Consider the following 18,607-nt stretch of genomic DNA (forward strand, 5'->3'; position numbering starts at 1 on the left):
TATAGAAACTCGGTATCGGGTATGTCACAGTCGAGTACACGCGATTCGATAAGTCTTCTTACTTGCCTAAAACAAAACTGACTCGATAAGCTTTATTAATTGTCTAAAACAAAAATGAATACAAAATAAAAATTGTAAAATGTATTCCAGGGTACTCCCCAAATTATACCAAATCTTAGTGTTTTTCCTTTTTGTTCCAATTTTTATGAAGTTTATAAATCCTATATGCAATCTCAGTTTATACGAACAAATTGATTGTCGAACGAACAATTGATTGCTCATTTCTTACAAGTGCAGCATTGATTGCTGATTAACTGATACCGTTATCAGTTATTTGAACAATTCGACCTTAAAAACCCAATCAATAGTAATATCAGCGCTACGTCAATAATTTTTCTTCGACGATATTCTTTAATTTGGTTTCAGTAAAACACCTTCGATTTGCATTGCAGATAGGTTTAATTTGTATAATTTATTTTGAAAAAATATATAGTATAGTATATAGTTTATCTGTGTAGTCAAAATGAACTGATAGGTTTCATTGTGAATTGTATTTTCGTAATTAGTAATTAAAGGAAAGTCGAATAATTAGTTGCATACTTAAAAAAAAGTGCAGCACATGGTGTGGCGTCTTTTGTTATTCAGATTTTAGATAAATTTTGGCCACAGCTCCGGCCAGCGTACCAAAAACGATTGATGCTGCGACATTGCATCGCTGAGTAGTTGCCAAAAAACGGACGCATTCTGGGCATGATTCCAATTGTGCTTGTCGTGGCCAAACTTCATCATCACATTTCGTTGATTCCCATTAATGCCATCATCAACATCGCTGTACTGTGACTTCATATTGAGCCAGTGCTGTTTGCTATCCTGAAGCGGGTTGGTAAATTCCATCATGGTAGGCGGTAGTAAAGGATGCGGCGGTTGTTGTTCCAAGCGTTTGCGACGTTCCAATTCATTCAGTCTTGCCTCGGCACAATACTGTTGCTCCAGCTTCAAGAGTTCCGCTTCCACATTCAATGCATTGCAACTTTCATTGGACGCCACAGAATTGGACTCAACGGGTGTTGTTACATTGTGGGGCGTGGCAATGGGAGTCGTCGTTGTTGCTGCGGCGGCGGTGACATTCACATCGCTTTGACGATGCCACAAGGTGCCGGGCACTTGACTGGCTATGAAAAAGGCGCCCGCAATGGTTATCACACTGGCCGCATAGCTCAACGCAAGCATTGCGAAATTGTTGAGCACAAAACTCATCAGCGTAAAGTCCGGAAGCAGCTGCATCAGCTCGCTATATGTCAACCATCCACGCCGCAATCCCTCCCGTTGGGCCAAAGTGCGTTCCACACTACTTAGCTTGGCAAAAAACTGTTCGTTCGATATGTAAATATTCCAGTCCTAAGTGTAAGAGATATTTGGTAATTAATCATAGAAAATGTTGTGTTGAGTTTAGCATACAATAGCTGTGAGAAACTCGATTTCCATTTCCTTCAATTTATCTTCGGTCATGTTGCCCTCTTTAGCCCAGTCTTCCAAGTAGAAACGTTCATCATGGCCAGCATAGAATTTGGTTGAAATCATCTGTCCAAGTGGAAAAACCAGTTAATGAGTAAGAAAGCCGTGACGTCATAATAGGTATTTATTTTGTTTGGATCACGTTGTTAATAACCACGCCAAGAATTATGTAAAAATGCATGCCGTCTATTATAGGCTGCAGCTGTTCTCATTAAATTTAAAAATATAATCGAAAACAATGCAAACAAAGCCAATAGCAACAACAAATCTACAGGTGATCACACACAGGCACTCACACACACGCTCTATTCGTTCTTGCGCTCGTTCTCGCTCACTCCCCACTTTCAGAGTGTGTGCTTTTAAGTGCTGTATGCATGGGTGTGAGTGCGCATGTACCCACACATACACACCAAAGCAGAACAAATACGTTTGTTGTGTGTGCGTTATTACGTTGAACGCAGGTTATCAATCAACAGGTTTTGCACTCATCAACAAGCACATTTTTAGAACTTACCAATGACACAACAAACAGTTCCTGTGGCGTGATTCTATATCCATAGCCCGGATCAATGATATTCAATCGATCCAAGTAGATTAATGCCATAATTAGCGAGCATGGTGTTGCATGGGTTTTACCAGCAGCAATTGAGCTCAACCGATGCAATGAATGTCCGCGATGCGGTTCAGAGAAGAGATCAGCTGCATACTCTGCAAATGGCATGGAAACTTCCATGTCCGCCTCTGTTGTGTCCACGCCACCATAGTAGAGCGTCTTCCGTATGCGATTGATGAACTCACCGTGCTGCATCACCTGCGTCATTTGTAAATTGGAAAGTTGCAGATGTGTGATGTATGTTGGGAATTTTTTTGAGATTACCTTTTTTGGCGTGGAGGCGACGAATTTACTTCGCCCCATCGATAATTTAGTTCTGCGTTGTTAGCGTGCAAACGAAATAATAATTGTTAGAGGTGGTGAATCATCGATGGCGCTTAAAATTTATCGATTTTTTTTTTTCAATTTATCTAAACATCGATTGCTGATGAAGATAATTTAGAATTTGGAATACATTAGAAATTGTAAGTAAGAATAAATGAAAATATAAAAAACAGTTCAAATGTATGTCAGGCACTAGCATGAGATGTTTTATTTTTAATCATTTCAATTTATTATTCAGCAACAAGTTTCCCATTCGCATGTTAACGTACAAACATATGGCCAAAAGACTAGGGCTGTGATATAAACAAAGCGACATATCGCATAATTCTATTAAATAATATCGATATTATCGATATAACATCAACATCGCTAACAAAAACACTTGATAACAATTTGCTTGTAAGGAAACACGGACTTGTTGAAATTCGTAGCCATGTCGCGATTCAGCGGAGCGCTGCAACTTACAGATCTGGATGACTTTATCACGCCTTCACAGGTAACATAGCAGTTGTTAATTCATTGCGATAATAGTGCTCATAATTTCTTCATATCTTAGGAATGCATTAAGCCCGTGACAATAGATAAGACAAAGTCGAAGACAGGCGCTAAAATCACAGTGCAAGCAGATGGTTACTATGAGGAATCCGAGGTTGTTTTTACTATTGTTTGTTAAAAGTTGTTGCTGACTCATTTCTCTTTTATAGAGCGGCAAGCAGAAACTTCAGAAAGTCGAGATCACGCTACAGGATTGCCTGGCTTGCTCTGGCTGCATTACATCAGCTGAAGGCGTGTTAATCACACAGCAAAGTCAAGAGGAGCTGCTCAAGGTGCTGCGTGAAAATCAAACACTGAAATCTGCAGAAGACAGTGACAGCGAGGAGAGTCGTATCATTGTGTTTACCATATCCACACAACCGTTGCTCAGTCTGGCGCATCGTTATAAACTAAGTGTGGAGCAGACAGCTCGTCATTTGGCAGGTTATTTGAGGCAACTGGGAGCGGATTATGTGCTATGCACAAAGATTGCCGACGATCTGGCGCTGATTGAGAGCCGGCAAGAATTTGTTGAACGATATCGTGACAATGCAGAACTCTGCATGCTCAGCTCCTCGTGTCCCGGCTGGGTTTGTTATGCCGAGAAGACGCATGGCACTTTTATATTGCCCCACATATCCACAACGAGATCGCCACAACAGATTATGGGTGTGCTGGTGAAACAGTTACTGGCCGAAAAGCTGGGAATATCTGGATCACGCATCTATCATGTGACTGTGATGCCCTGTTACGACAAGAAGCTGGAGGCATCTCGAGAGGATTTCTACAGCGAAGCAAATGGCTCGCGAGACGTCGACTGTGTGATTACCTCAAGTGAATATACATCACGTTTATGTATATTTGTAAATTAATTTGTTGAATACTTTGGCAGTTGAACTGGAACAAATGTTGCAAGAGGAGGAGCAGGCTCTGGAGCAGTACGAACCCGCAGATCTGGATTGGCCCTGGACGGATCAAAAGCCTGAGGCCGTGGCGTGGGCCCATGAGGCCACCATGTCGGGTGGTTATGCCGAGCACATCTTCAAATATGCAGCCAAGGAATTGTTTAGCGAGGAGACTCCAAAAGAACTGCAATTCAAGACGCTGCGCAATCGTGACTTTAGCGAGATTTGTCTGGAGCATGATGGCAAAACCGTCCTGAAGTTTGCCATCGCAAATGGCTTTCGCAATATTCAGAATCTAGTGCAGAAACTGAAACGTGGCAAGACGGCACCTTATCATTTTGTTGAGGTCATGGCTTGTCCTTCGGGCTGCATCAATGGTGGCGCCCAGGTGCGGCCAACGACAGGTCAACACGTGCGTGAGCTTACGCAGCAACTGGAAGAGCTTTACAAAAAGTTGCCACGCTCCAATCCAGATAATACGCACACAAAGCAGATTTATGCTGATTTTTTAGACGGCGCACACACGGATAAATGCGAGGACTTACTACATACCAGCTATCACGCTGTGGAGAAACTAAATACAGCGCTAAACATTAAATGGTAGTGGCCAATTTGTTATTTGTTAGTTTTATAGTAACAGACGTTATCAATAAATAGCAAACTTTTGTTATTGAACTACACTCACTGGAAATTAAATTTTTGGATCGTAAGATAGCGCGCAAAACTTCGATAGACCGATGAATTTGCGAAGTCAAAATACTGCAATATAGAGTTGATTGCAGTGTAGTATATTTTAAAGTTGCAGTTGTGGTCACACTCGCCACCCCCAAGAATTACACGTAAACCCTGCAGACACCAAACAACAAATTTAGAATATGCTATTAAAAATATTATTTGCGCTGTCGCTTCTAACAGTTGCTGCTGCTATCGATGACCCACAAAAACAAAAGGACAAATCCACCAAGCTGCCACCATGCAAAGCGTGCAGCGTACTCGTGGAGTCCTTCAATTTGGGCTTAGAGAAAACCAAGCGAGGCAAACATGCCGGCGGTGATGCTGCCTGGGAACAGGAGAAATTGCGAGCGTACAAAAACAGTGAGGTGCGTTTCGTGGAAATTCAAGAGCAGCTGTGCGCAGAGGTGAAGCGTGGACAGGATCATTGTCACACACTAAGCAATGAGCATGAAACGCTACTGGAAGATTGGTTCACACACAAGCAGGAGGAGGAGCCAGATTTGCATAGCTGGCTGTGCATTAAAGAGCTCACAGTCTGCTGTCCGCCAGAGACTTTTGGACCCAACTGTCAGCCGTGCGTCGACTGCAATAGCAATGGTAAGTGATTGATACAGTGACAACTGTTTACATTCAATTGAACTGTATTTTCTTGAATGAAAAAGGCAAGTGCAAGGGAAATGGAACACGCAAGGGTAACGGACAGTGTCTCTGTGACAAGGGCTATGCGGGCGCTAATTGCAACGATTGCGATGAACAACACTATGAATCCTTTCGTGATTCCACCAAGCTGCTGTGCACTCAGTGTCATGCTGCTTGCGGCGATGGTGGCTGCAATGGTGGTGGCCCAAAGAGTTGTCGCAAATGCAAGGATGGCTGGCGCATGGACACGGAGTCCGGGTGTGTGGACATCAATGAATGTGTGGAACAACATCGTGCTTGCAAGGCGCAAAAGTTTTGCGTGAACAACGAGGGTTCATTCTCGTGCCTGGACTGCGATCGTAGCTGCGATGGCTGTGATGGCGATGGTCCGGATATGTGCTTGAATTGTGCCGATGGCTACAATCGTCAGGACGGTAAATGTGTGGGTAAGTACTTGTGATTGTCTGTAATTAAATATAACTACTACAACTGTCTCTGCTTCTGCCTCCGCCTCTGCTTACTGTGTCCATCATCATCGTCAACAAAAAAGATGTGTCGACGCGTCAACGCGAGTCATTTGTGAACATCACGCGTTTTCTCACCTATTTTGGCATGTGCGTGGCCACTTGTGTCATCTTCCAGAGCTCCACGCATATAGCCTACATTGTGGGCGGCGCCGTTGCCATCTACATAGCCGCCTCCGAGTATTGGCTGAATTCGACGGCATCTGGCGGTGGCCCAAATCCTGAAATTGACACTAAACAACTTGAGGATTTGATTATGAAGTCATTGTAAACTATGCAAATAATGCAAACAATTGGAATTTGCGACAGCCGTGCGTTCATTTTTATTCTGTGAATAATTCGTACACATGAACATTATTAATCTGCAGTATTCTATTTAGCTACTACTATTATGTTGAATGTTTATATTATAAACAAATTTCCATATGTTTTGTTTACAGTAGAGGACATTCAAAGCGATGAAACTGAGACGACGGAGCGAGAAGAACTCTAACGCACATACCCGAAAACACTTTAGTCAATTTTAGTTTATTAAACAAATTACCAATTTATTAAACTTACCATTTATACTTTCTACTGTACTGAATATAAAAGTGAAATACCAAAATTGCCAAAATGAACCTATTTGTTTGTAATCTGGTGTGCTAATTAGTTACAAATTTATGAGCAAAAAATATAAAATAATTCATATTTTATTCATGGTTTATGTTTTTATATAAAAATTTTAAAATTTAATTAGAACTTTCTGTTATTTTAATATGTGTGCGGAAATGTCCCTGTTTAAGTTGCAGATAAAATATTTTGGAAGAGTAAAAAACAAGTTTTCTGAAAAAAATTGCTTTTGAAAAAGTGTTTTATCAAAAACGGAGTAACGGTATTTTTTATAAATTTACCTTTGATTTGCTTGACAAATGTCAAAAAACGTTCACATTCCAATGCTACTTATCGATTGACCTTGTTGTTGACATTTTATCGATTATTTTATCTCATTGCGAAAATCATCTGATTGGCTTGCTAAAAATATTTGCCTGAAATCATGCTTGTCATTAAAGTCAAGGAGCAGATATTACAAATTAATATTAATTACATGTATAGTTTTGACCTTGTGCCTGCACTTGTTCTTCAAAACATATTCGATAATATTTTGAAACGATACCGGCAAAAAAAGAAAGTATCGTATGCTCAGTTGAGAAATATCGCTGCAACCAGCTTTGAGTTGTTAAGATGGCGCCAATTTAACGGTCTAAAAATGAATAGAATATTCAGTTGATTTCCAGTATAGTAACATCATAGCGATCACTTTATAAACAGTCGTCTTTAGTTTGGTTAACACGCATGTCCTCAGCTTTGGTTAATCAATCAATGCGCATGTCAAACTCCAGCCCATTACCATAGTCAACAGCGGGCACCAACAAAAAAAAAACGACTGGAAAACAAAAGTCGCCGCATTGGAATGCGGCATGTTACTGCAGCAGGAAGTGACAGCCGCAGCAGCAGTAGCCGCATATTTAAGTTAATTTTCATTGCGTTGCTGACTGGCTCAGAAGGTCAAAAAAAAAAAAAATCAATGGCCTGCTGAAGTGTTCTGACATTAAAGCGTTGACATTTTTAATTAACCAAACGTATTTAACGTTTCCGCCATAAAATCAATAGAGGCAACACACACATATACACCCCCTAACTCACATCCTGTTTTCGTAGCTGGCTTTTGCGTAACCAGGCAAAACAACGACGTATAGGTGACAAAACCAAAGACTGTTTGACAAGCAAAAATTCCAAATATAATAAATGTGATTTTAATTTTTTTTTTTTGGTAGCAGCCAGCAACCAAAAGATTTTGTGGATTTAAATGCAAAAATGTCAACGTCGCCAGCGTCATCGTCGTCGTCAACACATCCATATGGCCTGACAACGAATGATTTAGCCAGCATGGGTGAATATCCAGGATCGTATGGCGGCGGCACAGCCGGCATTGTGGCCAGCAGCACATCTATGACGAGCCCTGGCCAACAACTGGAGTCGACAGCCAGGCGGCTGGTGCAGCGGGAACGTGAAGATGCTCTGGAGTATTTCATAAAGTTTCCGAAGCCAACGGGTGACAACGACTTTGTGCTTGTGAGTGGCAATGAGGAGCATAATAATGTACCTATTGTCATGCTATTGGGCTGGGCGGGATGTCAGGATCGCTATCTGATGAAGTACTCGAAGATCTATGAGGAGCGTGGGTAAGCAAAGCTAGTTCTACTCTGTTAGTGAGACTTTAACTAACTCAATTTTCTTAGACTTATTACGGTGCGATATACGGCTCCAGTTGACACGCTCTTTTGGAAACGCAGCGAAATGATTCCCATTGGTGAGAAGATACTCAAGCTAATACAGGACATGAATTTCGATGCCCATCCGCTGATCTTTCACATCTTCTCCAATGGAGGAGCCTATTTGTATCAGCACATTAATCTCGCTGTCCGCAAGCACAAATCCCCTTTGCAGGTGCGAGGCGTGATCTTCGATTCGGCTCCCGGAGAACGTCGCATGCTCGGCTTATATCGGGCAATTACAGCGATTTATGGCCGGGAGAAACGTTGCAATTGTCTCACGGCATTGGCCATAACGCTAACGCTGAGTATTATGTGGTTTCTGGAGGAGACATACGTTGCCTTTAAGAGTTTGTTCTGCAAGTCGACGCCGGTGCATGCGAGTCCATTTTGTGAACTGAAGAACGAGACGAACAAGTATCCACAGTTGTTTCTGTACTCAAAGGGTGATGTTGTTATTCCTTACCGAGATGTTGAAAAGTTTATACGCTTGCGTCAAGATCAGGGCATTGATGTGTCGTCCGTGTGCTTTGAAGATGCGGAACATGTGAAGATCTATACCAAGTACCCAAATGAATATGTGCAGTGTGTGTGCAATTTTATCAGAAGCTGCATGACCATCCCTACTTATCATCAACATCAGGTGCTTGCAGACAACGAGGAACAACAAGAACAACAGCCAGGAGCCGGCAACTTGAAATATGATTAGATATGAAACTAAATGGGTTATCATTTTTAAAACGCATCAAACGCATGTGATAGGCAGCACAACTACTATTAACTAAAAAAAAATACTACTTGCAACTACAACATACCATACTATTTGAAAAAATGCAGAAATTTTAAACGTAATTATTAAAAACAAAAACAAAACAGATTATTAAATGCTAGCGACCGCATGGCGTCCGCTGCCGCTGCTTTAATGTAGATACGAATTTAAGAGTTACTCAATCTAAATGTGTGAATTCTTATATTTTTCTCCTGCTCCCCTCTATCCGTCTACTGCTAAATACAGCAAGTGCAGTAAATAAAACATATAAATAATCTTAAAATGTTTGGATTGGTAAATGTAAATTTCAAATAGTATTCGTCACTGTGACAGCAGCTAATTGCTATGGAATTGCATTTGGTTAGGTTGGCGAAGTGTTAATATCGAAAGTATCGCTGGACAATCGTTTATATTCGATAACTCGTGGTTCGTCGCCATCTTGGAATGTGCGAAGAAGAAGAATCGAACAAAAAGCAAGCGAAAAATCTTTAAGCGTATTTATTTAAATGTATAAATTGCATAAATCTATATATTTATTAAGGCCAAGCACATCAATTTAATGCTCTACTTAACAATATCAAAGAAATCCCAGCATAGCTGCCACGTAGCGTTTGCCCAATAAGGCTGAGCCACACAAAAAATCGAAATCTCCGACGGCCCGAAGGTATCACATACAAATTCATACACACACACACACAACACACATACACTCGCAGGCCACCATACACATTAGTGCAAGCAAAAAGAGGCAGAAGAAGAAGCAGTACCTAAAGTCTCACAGAGGCAAAGTGTTTCCCATCAATTTCTGGCTAGACTACTTGGATCCGGAGGTAAATAACAACAACAACAAAAACAGCGAATCGAACTTGCTCAGCACTGTGTAACGGTGTAACTTCAAAAATCATTTGCAGTATAATCTAAAGCGGCGGCTACAATATTATAATGGGACACGCCGAAGCCACAGTGCGCGCGCGTTTGTATGTGTGTGTGTGTTGCTGTATGTGCTTGCATGTGTGTGTGTGCGTGCGCAATTAATGCAAATTTAACATTGATCCATTTTACGCTTTTTTCGTTGCAGAAGACGCTAAGTTTCTGGCCAGGCACAGAGCAGAAGCAGAGCAGCAGATTTGTTTTATTTGCGGGGCAGGTGATATAACAAAATATACTCGCCACAGTTCGAAGCGGACTATGTCTGTCTATTTGCGCCAGCAGAAACCACAAGAGCACACATAGCCATGGCTGCGACGAGAAAATTGCAAGGTAAGCTCATTTCTCCATGTATGTGAGTGTGTTGCATATGTGTGTTTGTATTTGTTTATATACTGATTGATTCTGTGTGATTACAATTTGTGCAATCATTTTTATATAGGCGAAATTGATCGATGTTTAAAAAAGGTAGCTGAGGGTGTGGAGACGTTCGAGGATATTTGGAAAAAGGTACACAATGCTACAAACACCAACCAGAAGGTGAGCACATCTTCGACTATATTAATTGATTCCCCTACAAATTGATCTAATATCTGTGTGTTACTTTTGAACAGCAAAAGCATCTGCAGGAGAAGTATGAGGCAGATCTCAAAAAAGAAATTAAAAAACTGCAGAGATTACGAGATCAAATTAAATCATGGATTGCGTCTGCCGAGATCAAAGATAAAAGCGCGCTGCTCGAGAATCGAAGGCTTATTGAAACGGTATAATTTTCTAATTTAATTGTCTCTTAATTCAACATTTGTCAATATTTCTTTTTATATCTCTTTCACTAGCAAATGGAACGATTCAAAGTCGTGGAACGTGAGACAAAAACAAAAGCGTATTCCAAGGAAGGTTTGGGTGCCGCACAAAAAATGGATCCAGCGCAACGGATTAAGGATCATGCGCGCAATTGGTTAACCAGCTCAATTAGTACACTGCAAATACAAATTGATCAGTATGAGAGCGAGATTGAATCGCTGCTGGCGGGCAAAAAGAAACGTCTCGATCGCGATAAACAGGAGCGGATGGATGATTTGCGCAGCAAACTCGATCGACATAAATTCCACATAACCAAATTGGAAACGTTGCTGCGATTGCTGGACAACGATGGCGTCGAAGCAGATCAAGTGAACAAAATCAAGGATGATGTCGAATACTATATCGATTCATCGCAAGAGCCCGATTTTGAGGAGAATGAGTTCATCTATGACGATATCATTGGACTCGACGAGGTCGAGTTGAGCGGCACAGCAACAACGGATAGCAACAATAGCAACGAAACGAGCGGTTCACCGAGCAGTGTCACATCAGGCGGCAGTCCACCACAATCGCCAGTCACAGTGCAGCAGGTGCTGCCTTCCTCCTCATCATCAATAGCACAGGCGGCGACGACAGCGGGTGGCAGCAGCAGTAGCAGTGGCGCGGGCGGTCCGGGTGGCACTAGCGCAGCAAGTGCAGCGCAATTCCAGCATATGCAGGCTGCAGCAGCAGCGGCGGCGGCAGCAGCAGCGACACAGCAGCAATCGAATGGTAACAATGTGGGATATGCGAGTGACACAAGCGCTGCATCATCCTCAGCGACAACGTCCACAGAGGCGACAACGGGCGGCGGCAGCGAGAAGCGTAACAAAAGCAGCGAGAGCAGCGGCAACAGCAGCAAAGCTAAGGTGGATTACTTTTTTAGTACTTGTTATACAAATTCTTATTGTACTATTCACTTGGCGATTTCAGCAGCAACCTCAGCAGCCGATCAAGCCGACACCAGTGCGTGCAACATCTAAAACGCCTGCGGGTAGTGATAGTAAGTTAATCACAAACGGGTTTCTCTATAAATTAGTTTATTAATTATATATATTCCTTCCTTTTACAGCTCCAGTCAATAAGATTATCAGCTCAACGCCCAGCAAAAACCAGCAGCAACAGCTTCCTACGGCCGCCTCCATATTGGCGTCAAGCGGGACGCAAAATAACAACAACAGCAGTAGCAGTAGCAGCAGTAATGTTGTTGCCAGTGGTCACAATCCTGCCGTGCAGCCACACGCTCCAACGCCTGGTCTAAATGCCGCCAATGTTGCCGCCGCTTCCGCCAGCACAGCAACAGCAGCAGCGGCCGCCGCTGCGGCAGCAGCAGCGAGTAATAGCAGCAGCAACAGTAGCAACAACATTCAAGGCCAATCTGTGATTCAAGCGACACCAACAATTGCATTTGCAGCGGTGGCTAAACACAACACATGTATGTCGTAAAACTAGTGAAACACTTTCATTGCTGTATACTGAATTGATTTGTTGTATTTTTAATAGCACTACTGGAAAACGGACCTGTGCTGCAGCAACAACAGGCAACAGCTCCCACGGTGGCTGCCATTGTGAGCGCCAGCGCACAGGCACAACAGCAGCAACAACAACAACAGCAGGCGACGCAATTATCCAATCTTCAAACGAATTCCTCACATATGCAAAACGGTTAGTTAGTCTTAATTGTTTTGTTGTTCTTTTGAATAACCACAAAATTTGTTATTTTATCCTATTGCAGGACTGCCTGTCTCGCTCAGCAGCAGCAGCAGTGGTAGCAGCAACAGCAGCAGCGGCAACAACAACAACAATAATAGCAGTGCTGTCGATGCGATTTCATTGAAAACCATGGCACAGGAAGCCATTAATCGATCCGTGATCGAACCCAATTCCCTAAATCAACAGCAAGCCACTAACATAGACACGAGACAGCAGCAGCAACAAGCAGCGCAGCAATCGCTGTTACAACAGCATTTCAGCACCGATACAACTGCCAACCAACAACAGCAACAACAACAGCAGCAGCAGCAACAGCTTCAACAACAGCAAGCAACAGCCGCAGCAGCGCAACAACAACAGCAAAATGCAGCGGCGGCAGCAGCAGCAGTTGCAGCAATTGGTACAATCGTTGCGGCAGCAAGCAATGGTCCCACAGCGGGCAGTGGACTCATGAATCTGGCAAATGCTGCCGGTCAGCCGAACAGTGGTAGTGGCGGTGGTGTCGTTGTCCCAACTAATGCCAAGACGCATACACCGCAGCAGCAACAACAACAGCAGCAGCAACAACAACAACAGCAACAGCAAATTGCAACAACAGAGGCGCACATACCACCGCTGTTAGGCGTGACGCCGCTGGGTCCGACGCCGCTGCAGAAAGAGCATCAGGTGCAATTCCAGATGATGGAAGCCGCATTTTATCACCTGCCACAGCCCATTGACACCGAGAAACTGCAAACGTATTTTCATCGCTACCCGGTGCAAACGCCAGCGCACTATCCACAGGTGAGTCAGGTACATTGATCGCATTCACCTGTTCCTTTAGCATGGCTAATGGTAATTTTTCGAAAACAAATTATAAACAAACAGGCACAGCTGCCCATCTACGATACCGTTGAATTCTATCAGCGGCTCTCCACGGAGACACTGTTCTTTGTATTCTACTACATGGAGGGCTCCAAGGCGCAATATCTGGCCGCTAAGGCGCTTAAAAAGCAGAGTTGGCGCTTCCACACCAAGTACATGATGTGGTTTCAGAGGCACGAGGAGCCCAAGATTATCAACGATGATTACGAACAGGTGCGTACTTGATCCATATTTATATTGGGATTACAATATTAAGACGTTTGATTTATCGCATTGCAGGGTACGTACATCTACTTTGATTACGAGAAATGGAGTCAGCGCAAGAAGGAGGGCTTCACCTTTGAATACAAGTACTTAGAAGACAAGGAGCTGAATTGAATACTGCGTTGTTGTGATGCGAATGCGAATGCGTCGTCGGCTGTCCACAGAGAACTCCCAAAATCCATAGCAACATCAACATTTACACACAATCAACAACAACAACTACAATAAAAAAAATCAATAGCATATACAATAATCATAAATCTACGTACATACCTACACACACACACACGCACACACACATAACCACTCACTCACACACACAATTACAGAAAAGCGCGCCGTATGCATAAGTCAAAAGAAGGGAAGTAATGAAGTATAATTCTTGTTCGGAAAATGCATGTAAAAACATATGCTTTTTTATATAAATGTTTAATTGTTTATTATTTTTTTTTTAAATTACTTTCCTATACAATTTAAAAATTGAAAAACAAACAAAACGAAATCTACAAGAAAAAACAAACAGAAACTTAATTTAAATTGAAACTATAAAAAAGTTATGTAAAATGTGTGCGACAAATTTGAAATTTCTGGCAATCGCCCCCGCGACCCGCCCACAACACACCTCTCTTCGCCCCTTCCACACGTCCAGAAGCCTCCATAAATCGCTTAGCGTCTCTTAGAATCATCGATTTATCTATATCACCCGTCTGTCTCGTCATTCACTCAGCTCGAGTTTAGCCCCTAGAATCAGAAACACCCCGCATCCCTCGCACTTGCATCATGTAAAAAGAGCGCAGCAGTGTGTGCAGTAAATACTTTTAATTGTAAACATTTAGCGCACCGATTTTTTCAATGCGTTTGCATAGGAACGTACTGACGAAAAGTCGAGAGAATATATAAACAAAAAAACAAAACAAAAAAGATAAACTTCAGCTGATCTTATTTAAATTTAATAATGTAATTACGATTACTAAGATCATTGATTAAGTTGAGCATGATAATGATGCTGCAAACAGCAAACAAAACAACAAATTAATGCGTAAAAGAACCTTTTTTTTAAATGTAAGCAAAATAAAAACAAATCGTGAGTAAATAGTTGAAACTTGTTTAGTGTTTTTATTTGATATTTACTTTTTTATTTGCGCATTTCGTATTTTGTCTTTCGTTTTTCGTTGACATGTTTTTTTGTTACAACTATTGCAATTACAATTCAATTTTTTAATTTCCTAAACATCTTAGCCTGTTTGTGAGCCCTCAATTTAATCGTTTAAACGTTTGAAAGTGTTAATAAGTCATATAGTCAAATGATATAAACAAATGCATTTTAGAATGTTTTTGCGTAAATATAGCATTTTTGCTAAAACGAAAAACGAAAAGATAATTTAACAATTTTACAAGAATAGTTTTAAACGAAAACACAAATGCATGCAAAAACAAAACATGAAAAACATTTTAAAAATTATTAAAAAAAAAACAGAAAAACAAAAAAATGCATCAAAATATACATACATACAATTATTAGATCGCCCGATTGCGGTGTCCACTGGATTTTTATTTCCATCGGAAATCAGAAAAGTATTCTAACATATCGACTCTTTATCTTTCCTTGCAGAATGCCTATTCAAGTTAGTGATAAGGTGGGAGTTGATATCGGAGACTTACTTCTAAAAAAATTAAAGACGCATTTACGTTGACAAAGTTTTCCGGGTATGCATAGTATAGCCACGACTCTCCGGAACTGCTCCCTATCAGTATTTTCACTATCAGATTTTTAATAACAGTCGGCCAAAAAGATAGCCAACAACTGCGCGTTAAAAAGACCCATTGAAAGTGATACCAATCTCAAGACTCCAACGACTAATGATTGGAATACCTAATAAATGTAGTAAACATGCTAAATGTTTAATTACAATTTAGTTGAATGCAGCTTCAACAACATCTGTACCGAATGTTGAAAATTTACTGACCACATTGCAGACGAAAGTATTTCCAGCACCGATAAAGTGATTAATGATTATGGTCACAGAACTTGTTTATCTTAATTGGGACTAAATATCTTATATTCTATACCAAGAGCTTTCCAAACACAATATTCATAATTCAGTATATTATTGTTTGCAAACATTTTAGTTAGTTTGCTTATCTTGAGATGAAAAAATTTGCAAATTTTGTAGACCTAGACCACTTTTTAAAATACTTTAATTGCAGTCTAAAATGCTAAAACCAAGTATGAGAAGACTTTTGATAACTACAATTTGAAACATTTGTTTTCAATATGATAATCTTGAAATAATCGGACAACAAATTCATTAACAATTTCTTATTTAGATGCTATACTTTATTTCCTGCTTAAGCTCATTCATTATCTTCTCTTTATGCCCAGAAATCTTTGCTTGCAAATATTTCTCATCTTACCTCTCTCCGATAATGATAATCACAATATTTATTGATTACATATAATACAATTATACGCGGCGCTGGCGTATTGGAATTTATTGCATACCGACACGAGCATATTTATGTACAGAGTTGTGTACTTGTTTAAATTTAAAGCCCAGATCGTGACCGGGAGAAATGCATTGTGCCGCTAATGGTGGTTGGTACATGGTACATGGAACATGGAACAAGAAATGGCGACGAAGAGTGACACTAACATGTGTGTATGTACTATTTGTATATCGAGCTGATTAGATTAGTTCGCTATAATTACTAAGAGACGGTGACGGCGGGCTCCGCGTCATTGCCCCAGACGACATCATCTTCATCATCCTCATCATGTCCCCAGCCCTGATCCGCCTCGGCATCTGTGTCATGACCGTTGGCCAGCGATGCCGATGCCGCAAAACGACTCACATCGATTTGCACAACATCAGAGTCGTTGGCAGGCAGCGTTGACTTTGTCTCGATGACCGGTTCCATGTCCTTAAAGAAATCAAATTCAGCTGGTTCGGTGGTGTTGCTCGGTGTTGTCAATTGCACTTGAATGTCCAGCGCACTGAGATCATCAATGAGCTTGCGTTGCGACTGTGGCGGGTTGCTCACAATGACGGGAGCGGTTTTGGTCGTCGTTGTGGCTGTAGAAAGGTTGGAGCAGGCAGTGCGGAAGGAATCGGCTATCGATGGTTGTGTGGCCTGTGTTGAGGTGCTGCTCTGTGTTTCCACATTGCTTAGATTCAGCTCGTCCAAAGCCTCCTCCTGCTGTTTGACATGCAAACGCTGCAGCTCATCGGTGTTCTCCCAATCGGACCACGCCTCCTCCTCATCATTGACCAGCGTCTGTTCATGGGCCGCACTGCTCGTCGTGCTGTCCGCAGAGTCGGAGTTACTATCTAGTGGTTTCTCGTTAAGATTTGTGAGACTCTTGTCATCCTCGCCGCCGTCAGGACTCAAGCGAAGTGACATTGGTGCCGCATTACTTTCCACGGAGGGCAGCGGACTGCCCGAGACCATATAATCCACAGCATCCACAGCGCTGCCATTCATGAGAGGCGTTATGGATCGGGGCTCCGTCCACTGTGCCGCACTCTCGCTAGAAACGGCAGCATGTGGTCGTCCATCAGAGAAGCAGCGTCTGCGATCACCGCCAAGCACAGTAGCTGCACCCAAAATGGGCACAAGATCGGCAAGCGAACGCAGTGTCTTGGCCACCAGCACATCGTTGGTATCGTTCATGCCCAGCTGCAGATGCGGCAGTATTTCGGTGAGCAGCTGCTCGTCGCTCAACAAACGCACATACTCCATAAAATAGTCAAGTAGAATAAGACGGATTTGGGCATCACGCAGTCGAAACATCTTCAGCACGTGTGGTAATAAATACTCCACATACGTTTGAGGCGAGAAAAGCGCTGCGGCGCCGGCATTATCCGTCTTGGTGCGCAACACATATGGCGTTACGCTGTGTTGAGCGGTGGGATCGAGCAGGACCATGCGGGAGAGCAGATCGCTAGCCAGCTGTGAAGCAACCACTTGCTCATCAAAGCAGCGCAGACGCTCGATGAGTGTGCTGAAGAATTGCTGGCGTTCCTGCACCGATTTCAGTGGCAGCTCGAACAGGAAGGAATGAATGAGCACGAATTCGTGATTAAAATACGGATGCAACAGCACAGCCGACAATTTGGGACGCAGCTCTGTTGTCTGATGCTTTAGATGAGTGCTGCAGTAGTCGCGAAATTCCTGCACATGTGGTGTGCCAGCTGTGGCCGCTTTTTCCGCTTGACCAGCGCTACTCTTCGCCAGTATCTGTTCGCAAAGTGTCGCAAAGGCAAACTGCTCCAAGCCATGTTCGATATTGGCTGGATCAATAGCTAGCGGCTGGCGAAAGCCATGCGCAAGCTCCAACAGCTGTTTGTTCATCTCTTTGGCCTTCCATACATACTCAAAGCCAGCCAAACGCCAGCTGCCCTTGTCCGTCACATAGATAGACTGTGTGCAAATGTTCAAATGCCTGGCAAGCGCCTTCTCGATGAGAAAGATCAAACTGCAAAGTATGGTGCGCAGGCCGAGGCATATTTGAATGTCACTCTGTTGGGAAAGCACATCGCTTAGCGGACGCACACGTTCTGTGGCCAAATGCTTTTGTCCTGACTGCTCCCAAGTGGACATATATTTAAGTATGTACGGATGGCGATAGATCATAAGGTTCTGTTGGGGCACAAAAGTGGGGAAGTTAAGTAACGCGAAGGTGTTGCCTGCTACACCCACTCACCTTTATCGCCCGCTCCATGGGGCCCTGGACCACCCATAGTTGCCCCTTCACCAGTATTTCACCCTTGAATATTGAGAGCAATTGGCCGCCGCCTCCTTCTTCATTATTGCACAGCGTTGGTGACTCGGCATTGTAGAGCGCCCAAAAGTCATTCACTTCCACGGCATTTTTATCAATTACTAGGGCTTTTAATTTACTGCCTTCATTACCCATTTTTTACTTTGCTTGTTACTTTGTTGTAATTAATAATAAAAACAAGTGTGGAAAGTGGCAGAAATTAACATTTTGCTTCACTGTTAGCGGTTAACAGTGAGCAAACAACAAAACAAGAGATTATTTACAAGATTGCCACTCCGATTTGCATTTTGGTAGAAATTACTTGTTTACAAAATGGTTATTTATATCATTTTTTGAAACA

The 18,607-nt window shown here is 42.3% G+C and overlaps 6 protein-coding genes across 13 annotated transcripts; 4 read left to right on the top strand and 2 right to left on the bottom strand.

The window, feature by feature from the left end:
- Positions 1–452: 452 nt before the first annotated feature.
- On the bottom strand, positions 453–2,598 carry LOC132798584 (protein CNPPD1). The gene is made up of 4 exons (XM_060810499.1): positions 2,393–2,598; positions 2,030–2,326; positions 1,459–1,581; positions 453–1,398 (listed from the first exon to the last, which is right to left on the bottom strand). The coding sequence occupies exons 1-4, from the start codon at positions 2,429–2,431 to the stop codon at positions 649–651; spliced, it is 1,209 nt and encodes a 402-aa protein (XP_060666482.1). The 5' UTR covers positions 2,432–2,598; the 3' UTR covers positions 453–648.
- Positions 2,599–2,792: 194 nt separating this feature from the next.
- On the top strand, positions 2,793–4,571 carry LOC132798582 (probable cytosolic Fe-S cluster assembly factor GJ13047). The gene is made up of 4 exons (XM_060810497.1): positions 2,793–2,948; positions 3,009–3,101; positions 3,157–3,820; positions 3,879–4,571. Exons 1-4 carry the CDS (start codon positions 2,886–2,888, stop codon positions 4,493–4,495), a joined length of 1,437 nt encoding a protein of 478 aa, XP_060666480.1. The 5' UTR covers positions 2,793–2,885; the 3' UTR covers positions 4,496–4,571.
- Positions 4,572–4,703: 132 nt separating this feature from the next.
- On the top strand, positions 4,704–6,409 carry LOC132798585 (cysteine-rich with EGF-like domain protein 2). Of its 3 annotated transcripts, XM_060810502.1 has the most exons (4): positions 4,704–5,223; positions 5,289–5,711; positions 5,816–6,100; positions 6,230–6,409. In XM_060810502.1, exons 1-3 carry the CDS (start codon positions 4,767–4,769, stop codon positions 6,058–6,060), a joined length of 1,125 nt encoding a protein of 374 aa, XP_060666485.1. In that variant the 5' UTR covers positions 4,704–4,766; the 3' UTR covers positions 6,061–6,100; positions 6,230–6,409. The 3 variants fall into 3 exon arrangements, with proteins under 3 accessions (XP_060666485.1, XP_060666483.1, XP_060666486.1); XM_060810500.1 differs by having other exon boundaries at positions 5,816–6,409; XM_060810503.1 differs by lacking the exon at positions 5,816–6,100.
- An 885-nt stretch (positions 6,410–7,294) lies between these two features.
- LOC132798586 (transmembrane protein 53) lies at positions 7,295–9,156 on the top strand. 2 transcript variants are annotated; one of them, XM_060810505.1, is made up of 3 exons: positions 7,295–7,528; positions 7,607–8,014; positions 8,072–9,156. In XM_060810505.1, the coding sequence occupies exons 2-3, from the start codon at positions 7,647–7,649 to the stop codon at positions 8,811–8,813; spliced, it is 1,110 nt and encodes a 369-aa protein (XP_060666488.1). In that variant the 5' UTR covers positions 7,295–7,528; positions 7,607–7,646; the 3' UTR covers positions 8,814–9,156. The 2 variants fall into 2 exon arrangements, with proteins under 2 accessions (XP_060666488.1, XP_060666487.1); XM_060810504.1 differs by having other exon boundaries at positions 7,296–7,528; positions 7,610–8,014.
- Positions 9,157–9,309: 153 nt separating this feature from the next.
- Positions 9,310–14,087, top strand: LOC132798580 (CCR4-NOT transcription complex subunit 3). 5 transcript variants are annotated; one of them, XM_060810490.1, is made up of 11 exons: positions 9,310–9,537; positions 9,952–10,133; positions 10,243–10,340; positions 10,415–10,564; positions 10,637–11,512; positions 11,577–11,646; positions 11,716–12,078; positions 12,147–12,308; positions 12,379–13,148; positions 13,224–13,433; positions 13,500–14,087. In XM_060810490.1, exons 2-11 carry the CDS (start codon positions 10,109–10,111, stop codon positions 13,596–13,598), a joined length of 2,823 nt encoding a protein of 940 aa, XP_060666473.1. In that variant the 5' UTR covers positions 9,310–9,537; positions 9,952–10,108; the 3' UTR covers positions 13,599–14,087. The 5 variants fall into 5 exon arrangements, with proteins under 5 accessions (XP_060666473.1, XP_060666477.1, XP_060666478.1 ...); XM_060810494.1 differs by having other exon boundaries at positions 11,580–11,646; XM_060810495.1 differs by having other exon boundaries at positions 9,311–9,537; positions 12,379–13,139.
- Positions 14,039–18,506, bottom strand: LOC132798581 (protein-associating with the carboxyl-terminal domain of ezrin). Its single transcript, XM_060810496.1, has 2 exons — positions 18,190–18,506; positions 14,039–18,125 (listed from the first exon to the last, which is right to left on the bottom strand). The coding sequence occupies exons 1-2, from the start codon at positions 18,400–18,402 to the stop codon at positions 16,194–16,196; spliced, it is 2,145 nt and encodes a 714-aa protein (XP_060666479.1). The 5' UTR covers positions 18,403–18,506; the 3' UTR covers positions 14,039–16,193.
- Positions 18,507–18,607: the final 101 nt, after the last annotated feature.

Source organism: Drosophila nasuta, chromosome 2L (genome assembly GCF_023558535.2).
Source record: "Drosophila nasuta strain 15112-1781.00 chromosome 2L, ASM2355853v1, whole genome shotgun sequence".
In the NCBI taxonomy this organism is placed as follows: domain Eukaryota; kingdom Metazoa; phylum Arthropoda; class Insecta; order Diptera; family Drosophilidae; genus Drosophila; species Drosophila nasuta.

Excerpts from the sequence above, each read along its gene's own strand:
- LOC132798584 (XM_060810499.1), bottom strand. The coding sequence starts at position 2,431 with ATGGGGCGAAGTAAATTCGTCGCCTCCACGCCAAAAAAG. Across the intron at positions 2,327-2,392 it reads TCGCCTCCACGCCAAAAAAG|GTGATGCAGCACGGTGAGTT; the intron begins GTAATCTCAAAA and ends CAAATGACGCAG. Across the intron at positions 1,582-2,029 it reads AACTGTTTGTTGTGTCATTG|ATGATTTCAACCAAATTCTA; the intron begins GTAAGTTCTAAA and ends CCACTTGGACAG.
- LOC132798582 (XM_060810497.1), top strand. The coding sequence starts at position 2,886 with ATGTCGCGATTCAGCGGAGCGCTGCAACTTACAGATCTGGATGACTTT. Across the intron at positions 3,102-3,156 it reads GTTACTATGAGGAATCCGAG|AGCGGCAAGCAGAAACTTCA; the intron begins GTTGTTTTTACT and ends TCTCTTTTATAG. Across the intron at positions 3,821-3,878 it reads CGACTGTGTGATTACCTCAA|TTGAACTGGAACAAATGTTG; the intron begins GTGAATATACAT and ends ATACTTTGGCAG.
- LOC132798585 (XM_060810500.1), top strand. The coding sequence starts at position 4,767 with ATGCTATTAAAAATATTATTTGCGCTGTCGCTTCTAACAGTTGCTGCT. Across the intron at positions 5,224-5,288 it reads CGTCGACTGCAATAGCAATG|GCAAGTGCAAGGGAAATGGA; the intron begins GTAAGTGATTGA and ends TGAATGAAAAAG. Across the intron at positions 5,712-5,815 it reads TCAGGACGGTAAATGTGTGG|ATGTGTCGACGCGTCAACGC; the intron begins GTAAGTACTTGT and ends TCAACAAAAAAG.
- LOC132798586 (XM_060810505.1), top strand. The coding sequence starts at position 7,647 with ATGTCAACGTCGCCAGCGTCATCGTCGTCGTCAACACATCCATATGGC. Across the intron at positions 8,015-8,071 it reads AAGATCTATGAGGAGCGTGG|ACTTATTACGGTGCGATATA; the intron begins GTAAGCAAAGCT and ends CAATTTTCTTAG.
- LOC132798580 (XM_060810490.1), top strand. The coding sequence starts at position 10,109 with ATGGCTGCGACGAGAAAATTGCAAG. Across the intron at positions 10,134-10,242 it reads TGCGACGAGAAAATTGCAAG|GCGAAATTGATCGATGTTTA; the intron begins GTAAGCTCATTT and ends ATTTTTATATAG. Across the intron at positions 10,565-10,636 it reads ATCGAAGGCTTATTGAAACG|CAAATGGAACGATTCAAAGT; the intron begins GTATAATTTTCT and ends CTCTTTCACTAG.
- LOC132798581 (XM_060810496.1), bottom strand. The coding sequence starts at position 18,402 with ATGGGTAATGAAGGCAGTAAATTAAAAGCCCTAGTAATTGATAAAAAT. Across the intron at positions 18,126-18,189 it reads CCATGGAGCGGGCGATAAAG|AACCTTATGATCTATCGCCA; the intron begins GTGAGTGGGTGT and ends GTGCCCCAACAG.